The 15,795-nt window shown below is 42.0% G+C and overlaps 1 protein-coding gene across 1 annotated transcript in view; it reads left to right on the forward strand.

The window, feature by feature from the left end:
• Positions 1 to 15,795, forward strand: part of SPOCK1 (SPARC (osteonectin), cwcv and kazal like domains proteoglycan 1) — a 333,797-nt gene that overhangs the window by 221,429 nt on the left and 96,573 nt on the right. Inside the window, exon 5 of the mRNA XM_064458363.1 lies at positions 5,659 to 5,791. Coding sequence (XP_064314433.1) covers positions 5,659 to 5,791 — 133 coding nt within the window. The remainder of the gene's footprint in view (positions 1 to 5,658; positions 5,792 to 15,795) is intronic.

A 15,795-nucleotide genomic window follows, 5' to 3' on the forward strand; every position in this document is an offset into this window, starting at 1 on the left:
ACTTCCTATATAGTGGTCATGATGCTCTTTGGTGATGCCCCTACAGGTTTCACCCTGAAAGATAAATTATTCCCTTTTAAAAAGTCGACTTTAAAATATTTTTTAAATTTTCAGTTTTTCCAAGAGTATTTCGAGGCAAATAAAAATGAAGTTATTCATAGTTCTAGGACCTGTGTAAACATTAAAATTAAACATAAATAAAACAAATTGTAAACATAAATAAAACAAATTGTAAACATAAATGTAAATTTTAAAAAAAAACAAACATCATTTATGTGCAAGGGACTTTTATTGGCCTCTGGCTTTGCCAGAGGTTGTTGCCGTATATGGTCTTTTGTGCCATCCTGAAGCAAATTGTTATAAGCAAAGATGCAGAGGTCCCTAAACAGCACAGCCCTCGTCATCCACTCAGAGACTGGGTCAGGAGTGGAGCTTGTGGATTTTTTTTAAAAAAATAAAAAGTCTCAGCATGAAGTGTTTTGTTTGAGGCATTGGGCTTGATAAACTTTTGCTACCTCAAAGGCCGCGTTCAAACCTCCCCTAGCAGGCTGCCTCGGTGCCGAGCCTGCGCTCCCGGCCAGGCGCAGCCCCGGGTCACCAGCCCCATGGGGGGAGGCGGGGTGACTCGCAGCCCTGGGGCTGGCAGCTGGGGCAAGGCTGCCAGCTGCGCACATCACCTCTCACTGGGGCTAAGCTTCTGCCTGCCCAGGGCACACCTGGAAGCCTTGAAATCTTGGGTGGAGCCAGCTTTCCCAGAGCTTCAGAGGTCCCTTTTTCACAGCCCAAGCTTTGTGCTGGGAAGACCCGTGCCGAAGCGCAGGTGTTTGTGGCTCTGGGGCAGGCTGCGCAGCGTGGCGGGCCGGCGCGGCCGCGTACGGTCCTCGCGTCTGGCCGGTGGTGCTGCCGTGTTCTCCCTGTCCCCGTGCCAGCCCAACAGATGTAGTCTTCCCTGTAGTGCCCCAGCGTGCGGTAAGCAGCGTGCCCGTGTAATGGGTAAGGCAGCCGAGTCCATGTATGTTCTCCCTGTGTTGGAGTGTGAATGTTTTAAACCACTCAAATTTCTTTACGTTCTAAAATGTTAAGAAGCTGAATCCTGTGAAATTTAACTACTCCTCAAATCTTATGCTTTTCAGTGCATCAGTTCCCCAGCCTGAAAAGCAAAAGCAGGCAGGGTTTGACTGTAACTCTTAATACTTAAGCAAGACATTCATGTCTATTTGCTTCTGGAATATTGAAAACACTTGGTCCTCTCGTCCTTATAAACACGGCAGACTTTTACCCCAGTGGGGAGTTTCTGGTTTGTTCTCTCTGCACTGTTGTTATTTTCTGATGATTCGTAGTAGATCCTTTCAACTCCGAGTCTTAAAGCAGGATAAAGTTGGTTGCTTTGTCAGAAAAAAAAAAAAAAAAAGGGCCTAATTTGCTTTGGCCTGCCTTGCTCCTGTTATATTTTTTTCTAAAACAAGTTCATTAACATAGCAAAACGTGTTCCCAGAGTATGTGAATGTGCCCTTCCATTGAGAAGGGATTTGCAGGCTGGCTGCTTATGGCAGCCAATATTCTTGTCTAGGTTTTAATTTGTTTGTTTGGATGTTTGATGTGTTGTTAGGGGTTATAGGATTGAAAAGCTTCCAAAAGTCTTATCCAGCCGCTCAAAATATCAGACCAGAAAAATATATGTTTACTTTTGGAAAAATAGATGTTCTCCCTAGGAAATACGTGCTTACACATATTTTTGGCGGGGGTGTGGAATCTGGGTGTCCAGGTCAAACTTTTAGCTATTGCTCACATGGCCAAGCTGACAAAAACTTATTTTAACTTGCTTCAAATACAGTGACGTTTTGTGCTTTGTTTCTGACAAAACTGTAGTTTGGAAAGAATATATTTGCTTTTGAAACCCGAATTGTTTCCTGCAACTCAATTGCTGCTGTACTATGCTGCCGACTAAATCACGTGTGCAGAAGGTTAGGGTCGCTGCAGGTTTCTTGCAGCAGTCCCCGGCCTTGTTATGCACGTTACATGAAGTGCTACTAAAATTGCTAAGTTTTTAAAAGAATAAAATGCTTTGAGATACACTCCACGGTGAATTCATCTTGTTATTAAATATCACTCTTTCTGAGGGAATGAATTTCCTCGTCTTATCAAAAGGAGATCCTGAACTTGAATGTGTCGGGGAGGAAGAGAATAGTGTTACTGTCAGTGTCTGTAAGTGAAATGCTACAAATCAAGTTCAGGTGAAACCGTTACTAGCTAAGGGAGAGGCTCTGCTTTTATGCACGTGGCTTGTTGTTGGCTTCCGTGCAGCTGCAGCGAGATCAGAGCTTAGGCCTAAGGCTGTGCATGTTCTTTTTACTCCCAGTAAAGTGATGGAAGGGGCCACCGGGCTTGATGAGCTGCTGAAATGACTTTCAATGGACAAATTCAGGTTGGTTTGTTTGTTTGTTGTTTTTTTTTAGTGAGGATGGGAGAGTGGGAAACATTATTAGCTCCATAAGAGTCTTAGAATAGAAACTGGCTTTGCAGTATGAATCTTGAAGGGACCACGAGAAGAATAAGGAAATTAAGAGCAGGGGGATGTAAGGTTAAGCAGAGAGTGATAAGCAGTCATGTCTGGAGTGTGCTTTTCTTTCAAGGTTATGGTGTAAAATGGCTGAATGTAGTTTGGTCCACAAATGCTGTACAATGTTTGCCTCTCAGAGCGTTGAGATCCTATGATTTGTTAGGCATCAGTCTAGCGAAGAACTTCAGTCTACATTTAATTTTGATGAGGTGCTCATTAGTTCAATCGCTCATCTCCATCCTGCATGCTTTGTGGCTAATGGCTTTGATGACGGCGGCACTAAATCATACACTTCAAGTTTAGCATTTCTTAGCTGTTTTTCTATAACTAATCCTGAAACTTTCTTCTCTATGATTTTGCATATAGACAAGGGTCTGTCTTTTGAGATTGTGGAAATCAAAGTCTGTGCAAAGGTAAAAAGGCTGCTTTGCACCATGATCCATCCAAAGGAGCACAGCACCTCTCACATCTACACCTGCCTCCAGTCTCTGCTCATCAGTATCTACAGTTCTACATCCAAACATATTTTTGACTCTGAGTTTGTGTTTTCCAGAAGTGCAGGGCTGAAAGTAAAGTGAATGAGGAAATGTTCTTGTCAGGCTGAAAAGACAAAAGATATGCCTGTAATCAAAACAGTTGAGAAAATAAGATAATCATTACATTTCAGTAACAAAGTATTGTTGGAGGCAAGGGGGCTGCAGAAAAATCAAGAGTTACTCTGGAAGACTTAAATAAATGGGTTGTACAGCCCTGGCATAAGAAAGCACGTCTGCAGACTTGTATTTGGGGGTTCAGAGCAAAGCAACCTCCCATGTGCAGCATTTAGCATCTGGTTTAATGGTAACTCTGCAAGGCAGAATGCATCTGAAAGAGGGAAAGCTGTTCTGTGCATTAAGAAAATTTTTTCAAAATAACAGGGAAATTTAGTCTTTAATACTAGTTTTTTGTTTTCATAGTGTATAGAACCACTTAGGTTAGAAAAGACCTTTAAGATCATCAAGTCCAACCATTAACCTAGCACTGCCAAGTCCACCACTAAACCATTTCCCTAAGCACATCTATGCATCTTTTAAATACTTCCAGGGACAGTGACTCCCCCACCTCTCTGGGCAGCCTGCGCCACTGCCTGACCACTCTTTCGGTAAAGACATTTTTCCTCATATCCAATCTAAACCTCTCCTTGATGCAGCTTGAGGCCATATCGTTTTGTCCTGTTGCCTGTTATTTGCGAGAAGAAACTGACACCCACCTCGCTTTCAGGCAGCTGCAGAGAGCGAGAAGGGCTCCCCTCAGCCCCCTCTTCTCCAGGCTAAACCCCCCCAGCCCCCTCAGCCGCCCCCCAGCACACTTGTGCTCCAGACCCCGCCCCAGCCCCGCTGCCCTTCTCTGGACACGCTCCAGCCCCTCAAGGGCCTTCTTGTCCCGAGGGGCTCAAATCTGAGCCCAGCATTTGAGGTGGGGCCTCCCCAGTGCCGAGCACAGGGGCCCCATCCCTGCCCGGCTCCTGCTGGCCACACCAGGGCTGACACAAGCCCGGGGGCTGGTGGCCTCCTTGGCCACCCGGGCACTGCTGGCTCATGCCCAGCCGGCTGTCAGCCAGCACCCCCAGGGCCTTCTCCGCCGGGCACTTCCCAGCCCCTCTGCCCCAGGCCTGGAGCGCTGCCTGGGGTTGGTGCGACCCAAGGGCAGGGCCCGGCACTGGGCCTTGCTGAATTTCCTACAGTTGGGCTCGGCCCATCCAGGCTGCCTCTCCAGCGGGTTTATAGCCATCCATTGCGGCACTCCAGTTGGGTGATCATCCCACCATGTTTCGGTGATGGCAACTATGTTGTAGTTTCCCTGGTGTGATTGGATTCCTTCTATGGACGCAAGCTTCTTAATAGTACTATTCGTCACTGTGACAAAGGTTAGACTTGAAGAAAACTAGAACTGAGATGAAAGAATAGAATTTTTATTATTTTAGCAGCTGAATGTGTCATTACGTCAGAGTCAGTATTGTGTAGCAAATTGCAAGCTGTAGTGAAATTGCTTTAAAATATATCTGTATATATTTTTCTAAAACTGTGATAAAGTCATTCACCAGCGCATTGAAATATATTTCTAGCTTAACTGTTATATCTTTTTTTACTGTGGTATGAGAACAGATGGCAGTTATTTTTCTTAACAGTCTTCAGCAAAGCTGATGCAATGCCTTGCCTCCCTTGTAAATGTTTTCAAGTGAAAGACAAGTACACGTGGCCAAAATGAATCTGCATTGTAACATCGACTTGTGGTTTCTAAAGCAAACTTTCAATCAGCTTACGGCAGTATGCTGGTGATAATTGCTTAATGTTGTATCAGTCAAGTAGTTCATTATGACAGGGAAATGAGCTATTAATCAGAATCAATTGCACATGTTTTGCAATAAGTTTTTGGAGCAGATGTCGTTTCATAGACATTTTTAATGCAATAATTGACTAGTCCGTGACTCGAGGACAACTGCAGTCACTCCCATGGTACAAATGCATTTGTAGATTTGGAGATTCTCTCTGCCACTTTATAGTGTTCCTAGGGGGACTGTGATTGATCTGAGAATAACAGCTGTTCAGTAGCTGGCAGGTAAAGAGGGCTAGTGCACGTACAAAGATAAAGTTGTTTGGTGATTTTATACATTTTTTTTAAGCACAATATAAATTGCAATGTTTTTTCAAAGGATTTTCTTTTAAAATTGTTGCTACCTTAACAGTAACTTGGCAACTAAGCGAAGGCCTGATGAAAACGTCGCTAAATACAAGCTGATGTAATGTTACTTGCCTGCTTCACCAGAAACGCTGTGTAGTTGAACAAATTGCTGTATTTTTAAGTGAGGTCATTTGTAGTTAAAAATCAAAATGAAGCTGCCAAGTATTGTAAATCTAGGACTGCCTGCTACTTTATGACTTCTGTGTTGCCTGCTGTAATGTGCCGTATTATAGAACCATTGTTAGGAGCTACATTTGATTTACTTTCTTTAAATTAATACTGTGTTGAAAATCCAGCTTTGCTTTACTCACAGAAGTTTTCATTCTTCTGATTTATACAAACATGTTCAAAAAAACCTGGTGTCTCTTATTTTATAGCCTTCGACAAAAGAAAGGAAACTTGGCCCAGAAGCACTGGACTGGACCAGCTAACATGGTGAAATGCAAGCCTTGCCCCATGACGCATGCCAACGCTGTCTGTGGATCTGATGGGCACACGTATACTACCAAGGTAAGCTCTGCTTGTGACCTGAAATCCTGGGATCAGGTGTGGTCATCCAAGCTGTATCATGTTGATGATGAAATCGCTTTTTTTAATAGGCAGTATTAAATTAGAGTCTACTTTAGTTCTTGGTATTTTTCTATGTAAAAAGTGCTGATAAATGTAGATTTTTACATATTTGACAAACAGCAAATCAGAATGACAAATCAGAATCTTACGGCTTTCATGATTCATGTTTCTCTAAATAGCTCATTCTTGCTAATGAGGTAGGCCACTTTCAATATTGATGATGCCACAGAAAAAAAATCATTTGATCAGATTGTCTTGTTCGGACAAGAGGATTTTGGGATAGTTCTTGGTGTTAAGATTTGGTCTCCAAATGGTAAAATAACTTGGCAGTGTCATAGCTCTGTGATAGATATTTTATTTTTCCTAATTAATTTTTTTTGTTTCCAGGCTGCATGGGTAACGTATTACAATTCATTTAAACCACAGTTTTAATGTGCTTGTGTGCCACATGGAGCATATATGGTACCATAAAGAAAAATTCCCATAACCCAGTGGGGATAAATTGGCTCATTTTATACTGAAAATATGATCACCTTAGGGCTTGATGCAATAAAAGAAGCTGGCTTCACAGCCATTCAACAGTCTAGATCTCCCATTATCAAATAAAGCCTTCCATGTCTCGGATACGTGTTCCATAAACAGCACTTCAGACACTGGAAGTCATGTTTAGGGAATACCCCTGCAGCTTTCTTCTCTTCCTGCATGGAAGGTAAGGTTTGACAGATGATAAAGCTACCCTTTAAAATCCAAAAATAGCCCCCAAAAAATCCAGAAAACTAAAGTGATCAGGGGAAAAAATTCTCTGCTCTGATGTGACAGCGATGATGATACTACAGCTGCATTCTCTTCTCAGCTGGACAGCTTGAATTCTTCATCCATTAATGGACATAAGTATTAAAATGCTGCCATGGCTAATTCATTTAGGCCTCTTTTCTATTCCAGCTGAAGGATTTGCAAGGCCAGTGGAGCAAATCAGCAGAAACTCTCTTATACTTGTACACACGGACTACAGAAAAAGGGTTCCAAGTTGCCTGTTAAACAAGCTACTGTCTTTAACACTCTCTAGGAGTATGTACTACGGTGATTTTGCTTTGGTGTTTAGGATTAAAATTGGGGTCACTTTGAAAACAAGTTTTTCTGTCTGAACTCTTCAGGGTATGTAAGATATTCTGTAGTAAATAGTTTTCATTGCATATTGAGTCATACCATTGAACTAATTTCTGTGCGTCTTACCTGCATCCCTTTTGCTCTGAGTCTTTTTTTGATCCTCTGTATTTCTTACCAGAAAATCCAAATGGTTTTCATCATAAATTCTGCCAATGTCATAAATTCACCAAGCTATGGTGACTACGGTGTAAGCCTGACAGCTGTAATGAAGACATCAAGCAATTCCCGTTGCTGACATGCTTGACTCTCAAAGCCATACCTCCCTTGGTTGGAGTGGTATGGTTTTTTTAAAGGAGACTTTTAGAAGATTTATTCTGAAGTAAATTTGTCTCATCTTCATTTATTGTGTGTTTAATTATCAGTTGCTCCTGTCCTAGCAATTGACAATTGCAACATCTTGTTGGTCCCTCAAGTGCAGAGACTTCTTTTCCACAAATTTTGCCCACGTTCTCTGCCAGTGCCATGGGAAGGCAGGGTTTTGGTGCTTTCCGAGTACTGTTCCACAGCAGTGATTGCTTGTCACGTTGCGTATTTGTAGTTGCTCTTTCTAAATTTTCTTTTTTGATTGAAGGCTCCTCCAGTGCCATGCTGATTGGTAATCCACTTGTAACATCCAGTCCTAGCAAGGGGATACATGTCTGCTCAACCTTACGCAATATCAAGGAGGTGCTTATAGCAGTACTATTGTCCTTTGCTGTATACAGTACATAGTCAATCTGTGAGCGTGTTATTACAGTAACCTGTAGAACATCATTGCCTCTCTACAATTTCTTCTAAAAGCTCTGCTTCATTGATTCCATCTGCCCCCCGCCCCCCCCCCCCCCCCCAAAAAAAAAGACAAATTTTGGTAAATGAGATTAAAATACCTCAGGCAAAGCATTAAAACTAAATGGTATATTTAAATGTCCTAACAAATAACATTTTTATGGTCAGTAATGATCATGGGTTTCTGATATCTTTTATGAACAGAATACAGCTGCTTCCTCAAATTCACCATTAGTTTTCACCAGTTAATGTGATTCCTCTTTCTTGCCCTTAAGTCACTAAAATCAAAGCTTTTCTTTGGTGATTTTTTATTCATATGCAGTGCTGTTGGCATGTATTATTTCTGGCACTGCAGTGCTGGCATGTTCCCATATTGACTGTGAAAATGCAAAAAGGTGGGCATTTGAGTGCGGGCAAATACCAGGCTGCTTTTCATTTGTATGTATGTATTCGTATCTGGCTCCGCGTCAGCTGCTTTGTGAACGTGTAATGATATGCTGGGCAAATGAAAGGATTCCTGCTAAGCTCGTAAACAAAAGATGGAGAGTAGCCACTGCATTTCATGGGGGGAGGAAAAAAGTCTTCTGAAATTATATATTGGTCATCTACTCACGCAGGCAGGCAGGCGGAATACACACGCACACCAGCATTTTGATCCATCCTGGCTCGGTTTGGTTTTTGCCTTTTCCTGCCAGCACAGCACGGGGTTCGGCAGGAGATGGGGTTCAGGCTTATAGTTCATGGCCTGGCAGAACGGCATGAGAGCATTTCACTAACGACCGGGGGCTACCGTTCAACACTACCGGTAATGTTTGTGCTGGGGATTGCTTTCTCCATACTGTGAACTGTTAGCTGAGGTGAAACGGAATGAAAAGGAGATGATACTGCAGAAGTATGACTGACTGATAAAATGCAGATGAAACTTGGGCGTCAATAAATGCATAGTAATTCACATTAAGAGAAAATAACCAAAAGTAAGTATCACAGGCTCTCCTTTAGCCACTTGATCATAGAATAATTCTGGCTGTTTCTCCGAAGACGACGTAACAATCACTGCCAGGCAAAAATGCAAATAAAGTGTTAAAAAAGGAATTGCGAACAAGCACAAAACACGACTATGTTTCTCTGTGAATGCCTGGACTTCTCGCTGCCTTCCATTATCATCACTTCATCTCCAAGCTGACATGGTGGAACTAGGAAATGCTCAGAGAAGGGCAGTGATGGCTGTCCGAGAGTGGAACCTGCAAAGAATTAACTAGAACACTAACGCATGGTTTTATATGAAATCATGACTAATATTGGAAAAGGAACATTGTACTTCATAAAACAAAATCTAATGGAATTATAAACCAGTAGTTTCAAAGCCAAGAAAGTATTTTTTATTTTTTTAGTACAAAATAAAATTGTGAAATTCACTGCAGCACCGTATTCTGCAGGCCAAAGATATAAACAGGATTTATATAAATCCAGGGAGAACGGCTCCACTGCAGGCTGGTAAACCTCTAGCACGCTGAGTCCCTGAGCCAGTGCTTACCAGGAGCTGGGATGATTGGTGTGGTTCAGCAGGACTGATTTGTTCTGTTTCTAATTTGCTCTTTCTTTTACTCCTTTGTAGTTTTCTTACTTTTAGGGGTCCACAACTTGGTAGGATACTTGGCTGAGGGATCAGCGGGCTGGACTAACGTGGTTCTTGGATTCTCATGCAAAAGTGGAGGCATCCATATCTTTGGATAAGGCAAGCTGATCAAGGAGCTAACATACCTCATCAAAGTACTGGTCTTTAAGAAAGAAGTGTATTCCTTTTCTGTTTAAATTTTGACTTGGGTTGAAATTTCTTTTTAAACAGGTCCTGAGTATTCTTTATATCGCTGCTTGGCATTTTTAGTTTCTAGATGTTCAAAGTTTAGTTTGAGACCTCAAAGCAAAATTAAGACTGCAGAACTTGATCTGGGATGATGCTTAATAGAGCTTGTGGAATATGGAGGGCTTTGACTTGCTCTCTTATGAAAATTTCAAGAAATCTTTAAGTATTCAATTCCAGGAAAGGAAAATAAAATGCGTTTTTAATTGTTGTTCTTTTAAGTGATGTCGTAGTTATTCCTGATTGGATAATAAAAATCTTCCATTCACAAAGGCTATATGGCAAAATAGCAGAAGCATTATCATTTTGCTGGTTTGCGCTTTTTGATGATCCTCAGACTGTTACGCTCTTTCTTCTAGTGCTTTCTGCAGAGATTGCATTTTGAAAGAAAGCATTTTGCTTATGTTAATTATCGTGCTGGTGAATCTGGGAACTGACTGTGCCCATCTACCTCGAGTGTAAGGAATAAGGGTTCTCTGAAGGCATCCATTTGCAGAGCAGCAGAGGAAATGTGATTGGCCCAGCAGAAATACGGGCTATGTGGCATATTTTTGAGGACCATTACTGCAGTGTGCTGTTATGCCTGGACATCTCTAGAGATGTTCAGTAACTGATACTGAGGGTTAAAAAAGTGTGAAACAGAATCATGGATCCTCACTGAGGTTAATATATTGGGTTAAGGGCAGGTCCAGGCATCCTCAGGAAGTCAGCGCAGCAGAGTTTCTTGAGGTTTTCTAACTGAATGGCTTTTCATCAAAACCAACTTTGGTTTTAAACAAGTGAAAATTTCTTCATGAAGAAAGACATTGTAGATCTAGGGGTGAGAACTTCTTGGTAAAACTGGGGAGAGTGATCCAGCCCAAAGCACTCAATAATACAAGGATTTGGGGGGGGGGGGGATATAAAAGGCAAACTACAAATCACCGTGTTTAAGCTTACTGGTTGATTTAGGTAGAGGCTCAGGGTTTTTAACTTGCTATCTCAGTTCCATCAAATCCATTGAAGTGTCTCAACTAATTTGAGGGCTGGTCAAAAGAAACTTTTTACCTTTTTCATCTCCCACTGGAAAATATTCAAAGGAGTTGGTTTCTGACACAAAGGTAAATGGGCAAGTATTGAAAATTATGAGATGTCTATGCCCAGATTTTGTGCTAGGAGGGATTTAAAAACATCACCCAAACTATCACAATAGGAGACAAAACTGCTGAGTACTTTAGTGGATCTTAAGTTGATTTAGCTTCATATATGGAAGTTGTACTGCTTGATAATATTGTCAGCCTTTAGGCATTAGATATTTCTGGTTCTTTTTCTGAAGTGTCTTCAAAACTTGTCTCCGCTGTTGATCTGGGTTATTTTATCTGCTTCACAAAAGGACTAAACTTGAGTGGGATGAAGATGTTTGGTTGTGGCATGGTGGGATTTTTGTTCCTGTTTTGTTTTCCCGATGACAAACTAGTTCTGCTGGGTGGTGGGACTCTTTAGTTCCACCAATAATTCAGTGCTTGCGCATTACGAAATTTGAACACAAATGTAAAATGTGGCCTGTATCTACTCAGTCCTCATACCCAGTTTCCAGCAACCATTCCTAGCATTTTTTTGGACTTGCATAATTTTGTTATAATTCTGGAAACTTTAGAAACTCACTATCACCCTTTGCTGGTAACTTGGAACGCTGTGGGCTTTAGGTTTCTCAACAATTTCACTGAGTCTCTAGTTACCACTTGAAAAGTGGATGTTTTAAAATGCATGAGGGCTCTCTTATTATAAAACTTTGTAAAGAGAAATTGCTGTTTCCTGGGTATAACAGCCCTGTTTAATACTCTGACAATGCAAAGCACTTCCATAGTACGTTTCAGAGTTTTCAAAGCTCTTTAAAGTACTAATGAATTAGGCTTGTGAGGTAAGTAAGCCCTGTAAAGAGCACTATGTAATTAGTTAATGTTTTTGTCAGCAACACATTAAGAAGAATAACTCTGTAGCTGTCAGTTTTACAGGAAGTTTAATTAAGCTAGTTAATAAAGCAATTACCTGAACATGACGATGACTGCACTTAACTAATCAGAGAATGTAATTTAAGATCATCCTTATTTTCAAAACATACCACCTCAATGACTAATGGTCCCTTCAAAGATGGAAAGGTACATTGGTATAATTATTATGCTTCTAATTAGGTACATTGTTGTTCTGCAAATTTTAATTGAATCATTGCAAACTAATTAAGTCCATGATCATGTCTCTTTTTGTTTGAAAATGGAAAAATCACCTCCTGTTGTCATAACATTAGGTAACAAATTTGATCTTAAGATGTGCAAGAGAAATAATTTTCCAACAATCTTGAAATGGGAGAAAAAATAATGAGCAAAATAACGAGACACTACTAGTGAAACGTGTGCAACGGAGGGCTGCTGTGTTTAATTAGGAGAAGTCTGTATTCAGGAGCACAATTAACAAATGTTTGTTGAAGTGTCGCAGGTGTTGAGTATTTAGTGCAACACGGCTTGGTTTTTCATAATCTAACTATCGGCTGGACTACCTGTTCTTTAGGCGTGGGGTGCTGTTACCCAGCTGTGGTTTTGTACAGCTTTCCCTGTATGTGGTTTGACTAAGGGATGACTCAGCCTCTCCGGAAACACAAATGCCATTCCTGATGGAAAACAGGATACTCAGCAGAGCTTTAGCAAGCATTGAGACCTATCCTGTCCACAGTTAGATGAAGAACTGGATTAAATTCTGTTAACTTTTAGCTTTGGTTTTGTTTTGCAAGGGAAAATCAAGGAAACATGTGGTGATGGGGAAGCAAAGACAGAAAGACAGACAAGTTAGGATATGGTTAAAGAAATCATAGAATCATTAAGGTTGGAAAAGACCCTTAAGATCATCGAGTCCCTCCACTAACCCATCACTGCCAAGTCCACCACTAAACCATATCCTCAAGCACCACATCTACCCTTCTTTTAAATACCTCCAGGGCTGGAGACTCCACCACCTCCCTGGGCAGCCTGTTCCAATGTTTGATAACCCTTTTGGTGAAGAAGTTTTTCCTAATATCCAACCTAAACTTCCCCTGGCACAGCTTGAGGCCATTTCCTCTCATCCTATCGCTTGTTACTACACCTCCCTACAGCCCCTTTCAGGTAGGTGCAGAGGGCGAGAAGGTCTCCCCTCAGCCTCCTCTTCTCCAGGCTAAACTCCCCCAGCTCCCTCAGCGGCTCCCCAGCACACTTGTGCTCCAGACCCTTAACCAACTTCATTGCCCTTCTTTGGACACGCTCCAGCACCTCAATGTCCTTCTTGTAGTGAGGGGCCCAAAACCGTGGAGAACAAAAATTAAATCAGCCATATGTGTTTGCTCCCTGTACAAAATTTAGAGATTATTGGTGGGATGTACAAGAACAAATTATTCGTTCTTCTCCCCCTCCTCTTTTTCTTTGTCCTTTGCTTAAAAATAAAATTTAAATCTGTGAACTCAATTCTTTGCTCTGAGTTCAGAGTCTAGGCCTGACACAGTCTGTCATGGCCTGAAGCTGTATGTGGTAGATCTGATACGTTACCCAATTCTTCCACTGACCTATGTTGTGAAAATCGATAGGTTTCATGGGATGTGACTGTTCTGATGGAGTTTTCTACAGGAAAAATATTTTTACGGAGTCGTTACTACTTCCTTATTCCAACAGCAGGTTTTCAACATTCGTTCTGATTTGATGATTTCATTTGCTGCAGGGGGCTTCCTAACTGTAGCAATGTATTTGGCATTCCTGACTTAATTCTCACAAATAACAAAAGGGAAACTCTACAGGGCAGTGGGAGAACTAGAATTTGCCTAATGCTGAGTACCTTTGTAGATCGCTCCTTTGACTCAGGCACATTTGGCCACTGTGTTCCCAGCAAGGTAGATGTTCCCTCAGCCTGTAATCTGAGAGACTGTTTTGAGACTCAAGTCTTGTAATCCAAAAGCTATGTGAAGCTGTTATTGCATCAAGTCCTGAATAATAAACCCTGTCCCTCAGAAGGCAGCACACCTAGACCTCTGCACTGTGACTACCGCACCCGCACAGTTTGTTTGGCTTGAAGCATGAGGTGAGCACTGTTAGTTGATGAAGTGCTGTATATCCTAAAGACATCCTGTTGTTTATATGTGGGGTGGATTTTTTTTTCCACATTGTCTCAGTGAATGAGCAGAGAATTGGGAATAAGGTAGATCTTAATTCTGGCGTACCTTGTAATTCATGCCAATATCTTAAGACCGTTGATGCCTAGGGGTATTTTTGCATATGCTCAAAGAAGGACATTTATCTTCCAGTCATTTAACGTACTCAAAAAACATCTTTCTACCTCCTGTGTTCTTTCCAGTGCTAACTCCCAGGGGTGTTTTGGCCACAAATAACAACCCAGAAGGAGAGAGCTGTGCTTTCCCCTGGTCAGGGTAACCTTTGTTAAACCCTGAGGGAGCCGGGAACTATAATTTTTGAACTCTCTCCAAAAAACCGCACAATTCAGAAAATTCCTGAGCTTCCTTTCAAATCCCATTTAGTTTTATGTTGAAGTGGAGAAGCTTTTGCTTTTTAGTGGTGTCAAATAGTAAATTCAAAATCCCAAATGATCCTCTACCAATTTTATATCCTAACTGGGAAAAACTAGACCTGCATAACCACTGATCTGTGCATTGTGGCTACTCTGTGACAGCTTCCCAGCTAAACCCCATGAATATATACATGTTTGCAAGATTTCTCACTTGGTGTACTATGAATCATGAGAACAGCTAAAATAGAGGCTTCTGCAGTGGATCAACAGATAGAGGAAAAACCAAAGACCTCTGGGCAGGTTTTACATGTTAATGGCTGCTTTGCCATGTTGCCATCTTTGAGTTTCTATGAATTAATGAGAAATCGCTGTGGCCCAAGACATGATGCTCTTTCAGAGGCTGGCTGTTGCTATCCCTTTAGTCTTTGGAGAAGGAGCCTTCATTAATACAGTTCAGCAAACATAAATTGGTCAAAAAAGAAAAAAAAAAGGTAAGAAATCTTTTTAACCCCATGAAGAATCCTCTTATACAGAGGATACTGAATGTTTTTGTGTGAAACTGGCTACTTAAAACTCTGTTAAAGGCACTGGTCACTGTTGGGAAGAGAAGGGGGTTGCTTTCATTCTGCTGGAGGCTGATCATCTCTCATATCCTGCATGAAGGCAGGACAGAGAAATATCGGAGTCGTTCTGGGGACAGAGGTCACAGAATCACAGAATGGCAGGGGTTGGAAGGGACCTCTGGAGCTCATCCTGTCCCACCCCCTGCTTGAGCAGGCACCCCCAGAGCAGGGGCACAGGACCATGTCCAGGCGGGGGGTGAATGTCTCCAGGGAAGGGACCCCACAGCCTCCCTGGGCAGCCTGTGCCCCTGCTCTGGCACCCGCACAGGGAAGGGGTTTGTCCTCATGTTCAGGTGGAACTTCCCATGTTCCACCTTGTGCCCGGTGCCCCTTGTCCTGTCGTTGGGCACCACTGAAAAGAGCCCAGTCCCATCCTCCTGACACCCACCTTTTAGATATTTATAGGCATTGATGAAATCCTCCCTCAGTCTTCCCTTCTCCAGGCTGAACAAACCCAGGTCTCTCAGCCTTTCCTCACAAGGGAGATGCTCCAGCCCCTCATCACCTTGGCAGCTCTGCGCTGGCCTTGCTCGAGCAGTTCCCTGTCCTTCTTAAACTGGAGGGCCCAAAACCGGACACAGCACTCCAGATGTGGCCTCACTGGGGGAGTTAGATGGCTCGCAACCTCGTTTTGTTGTTCCTTGGTATAAATTCTTTGAAGAGAGATTAGTTAAAATTCTTACTGCTTTGATTTCTACTGAGGCCAGTGAGCAAAAGGCCCTGACAGAAAGCAAAATTTGTCCAAGGTTGTGCCTCCAAGTTTTAACAACTATGGGTTAAAGCCGGTTGGTCTAACTGGAGTGCAGCAATGTTTGTCTCCTTTCTGTAACCTTGCCTAGCAGGGAAAGGATATTTTTAGTTTGTTTCTCCATATTCTAACATTGCTCCATCCAAAATAATTTGGCTTTGCACCGACTGGGTTCTTTGTGATTAACATATTCTGTCAGTTTCTAAATCCGTACTTTTTTCTTTAATTCCTGAATCTGTTATTTTACCATAGTTAAGGC

This window comes from Phalacrocorax carbo, chromosome 8 (assembly GCF_963921805.1).
Source record: "Phalacrocorax carbo chromosome 8, bPhaCar2.1, whole genome shotgun sequence".
Lineage (NCBI taxonomy): Eukaryota > Metazoa > Chordata > Aves > Suliformes > Phalacrocoracidae > Phalacrocorax > Phalacrocorax carbo.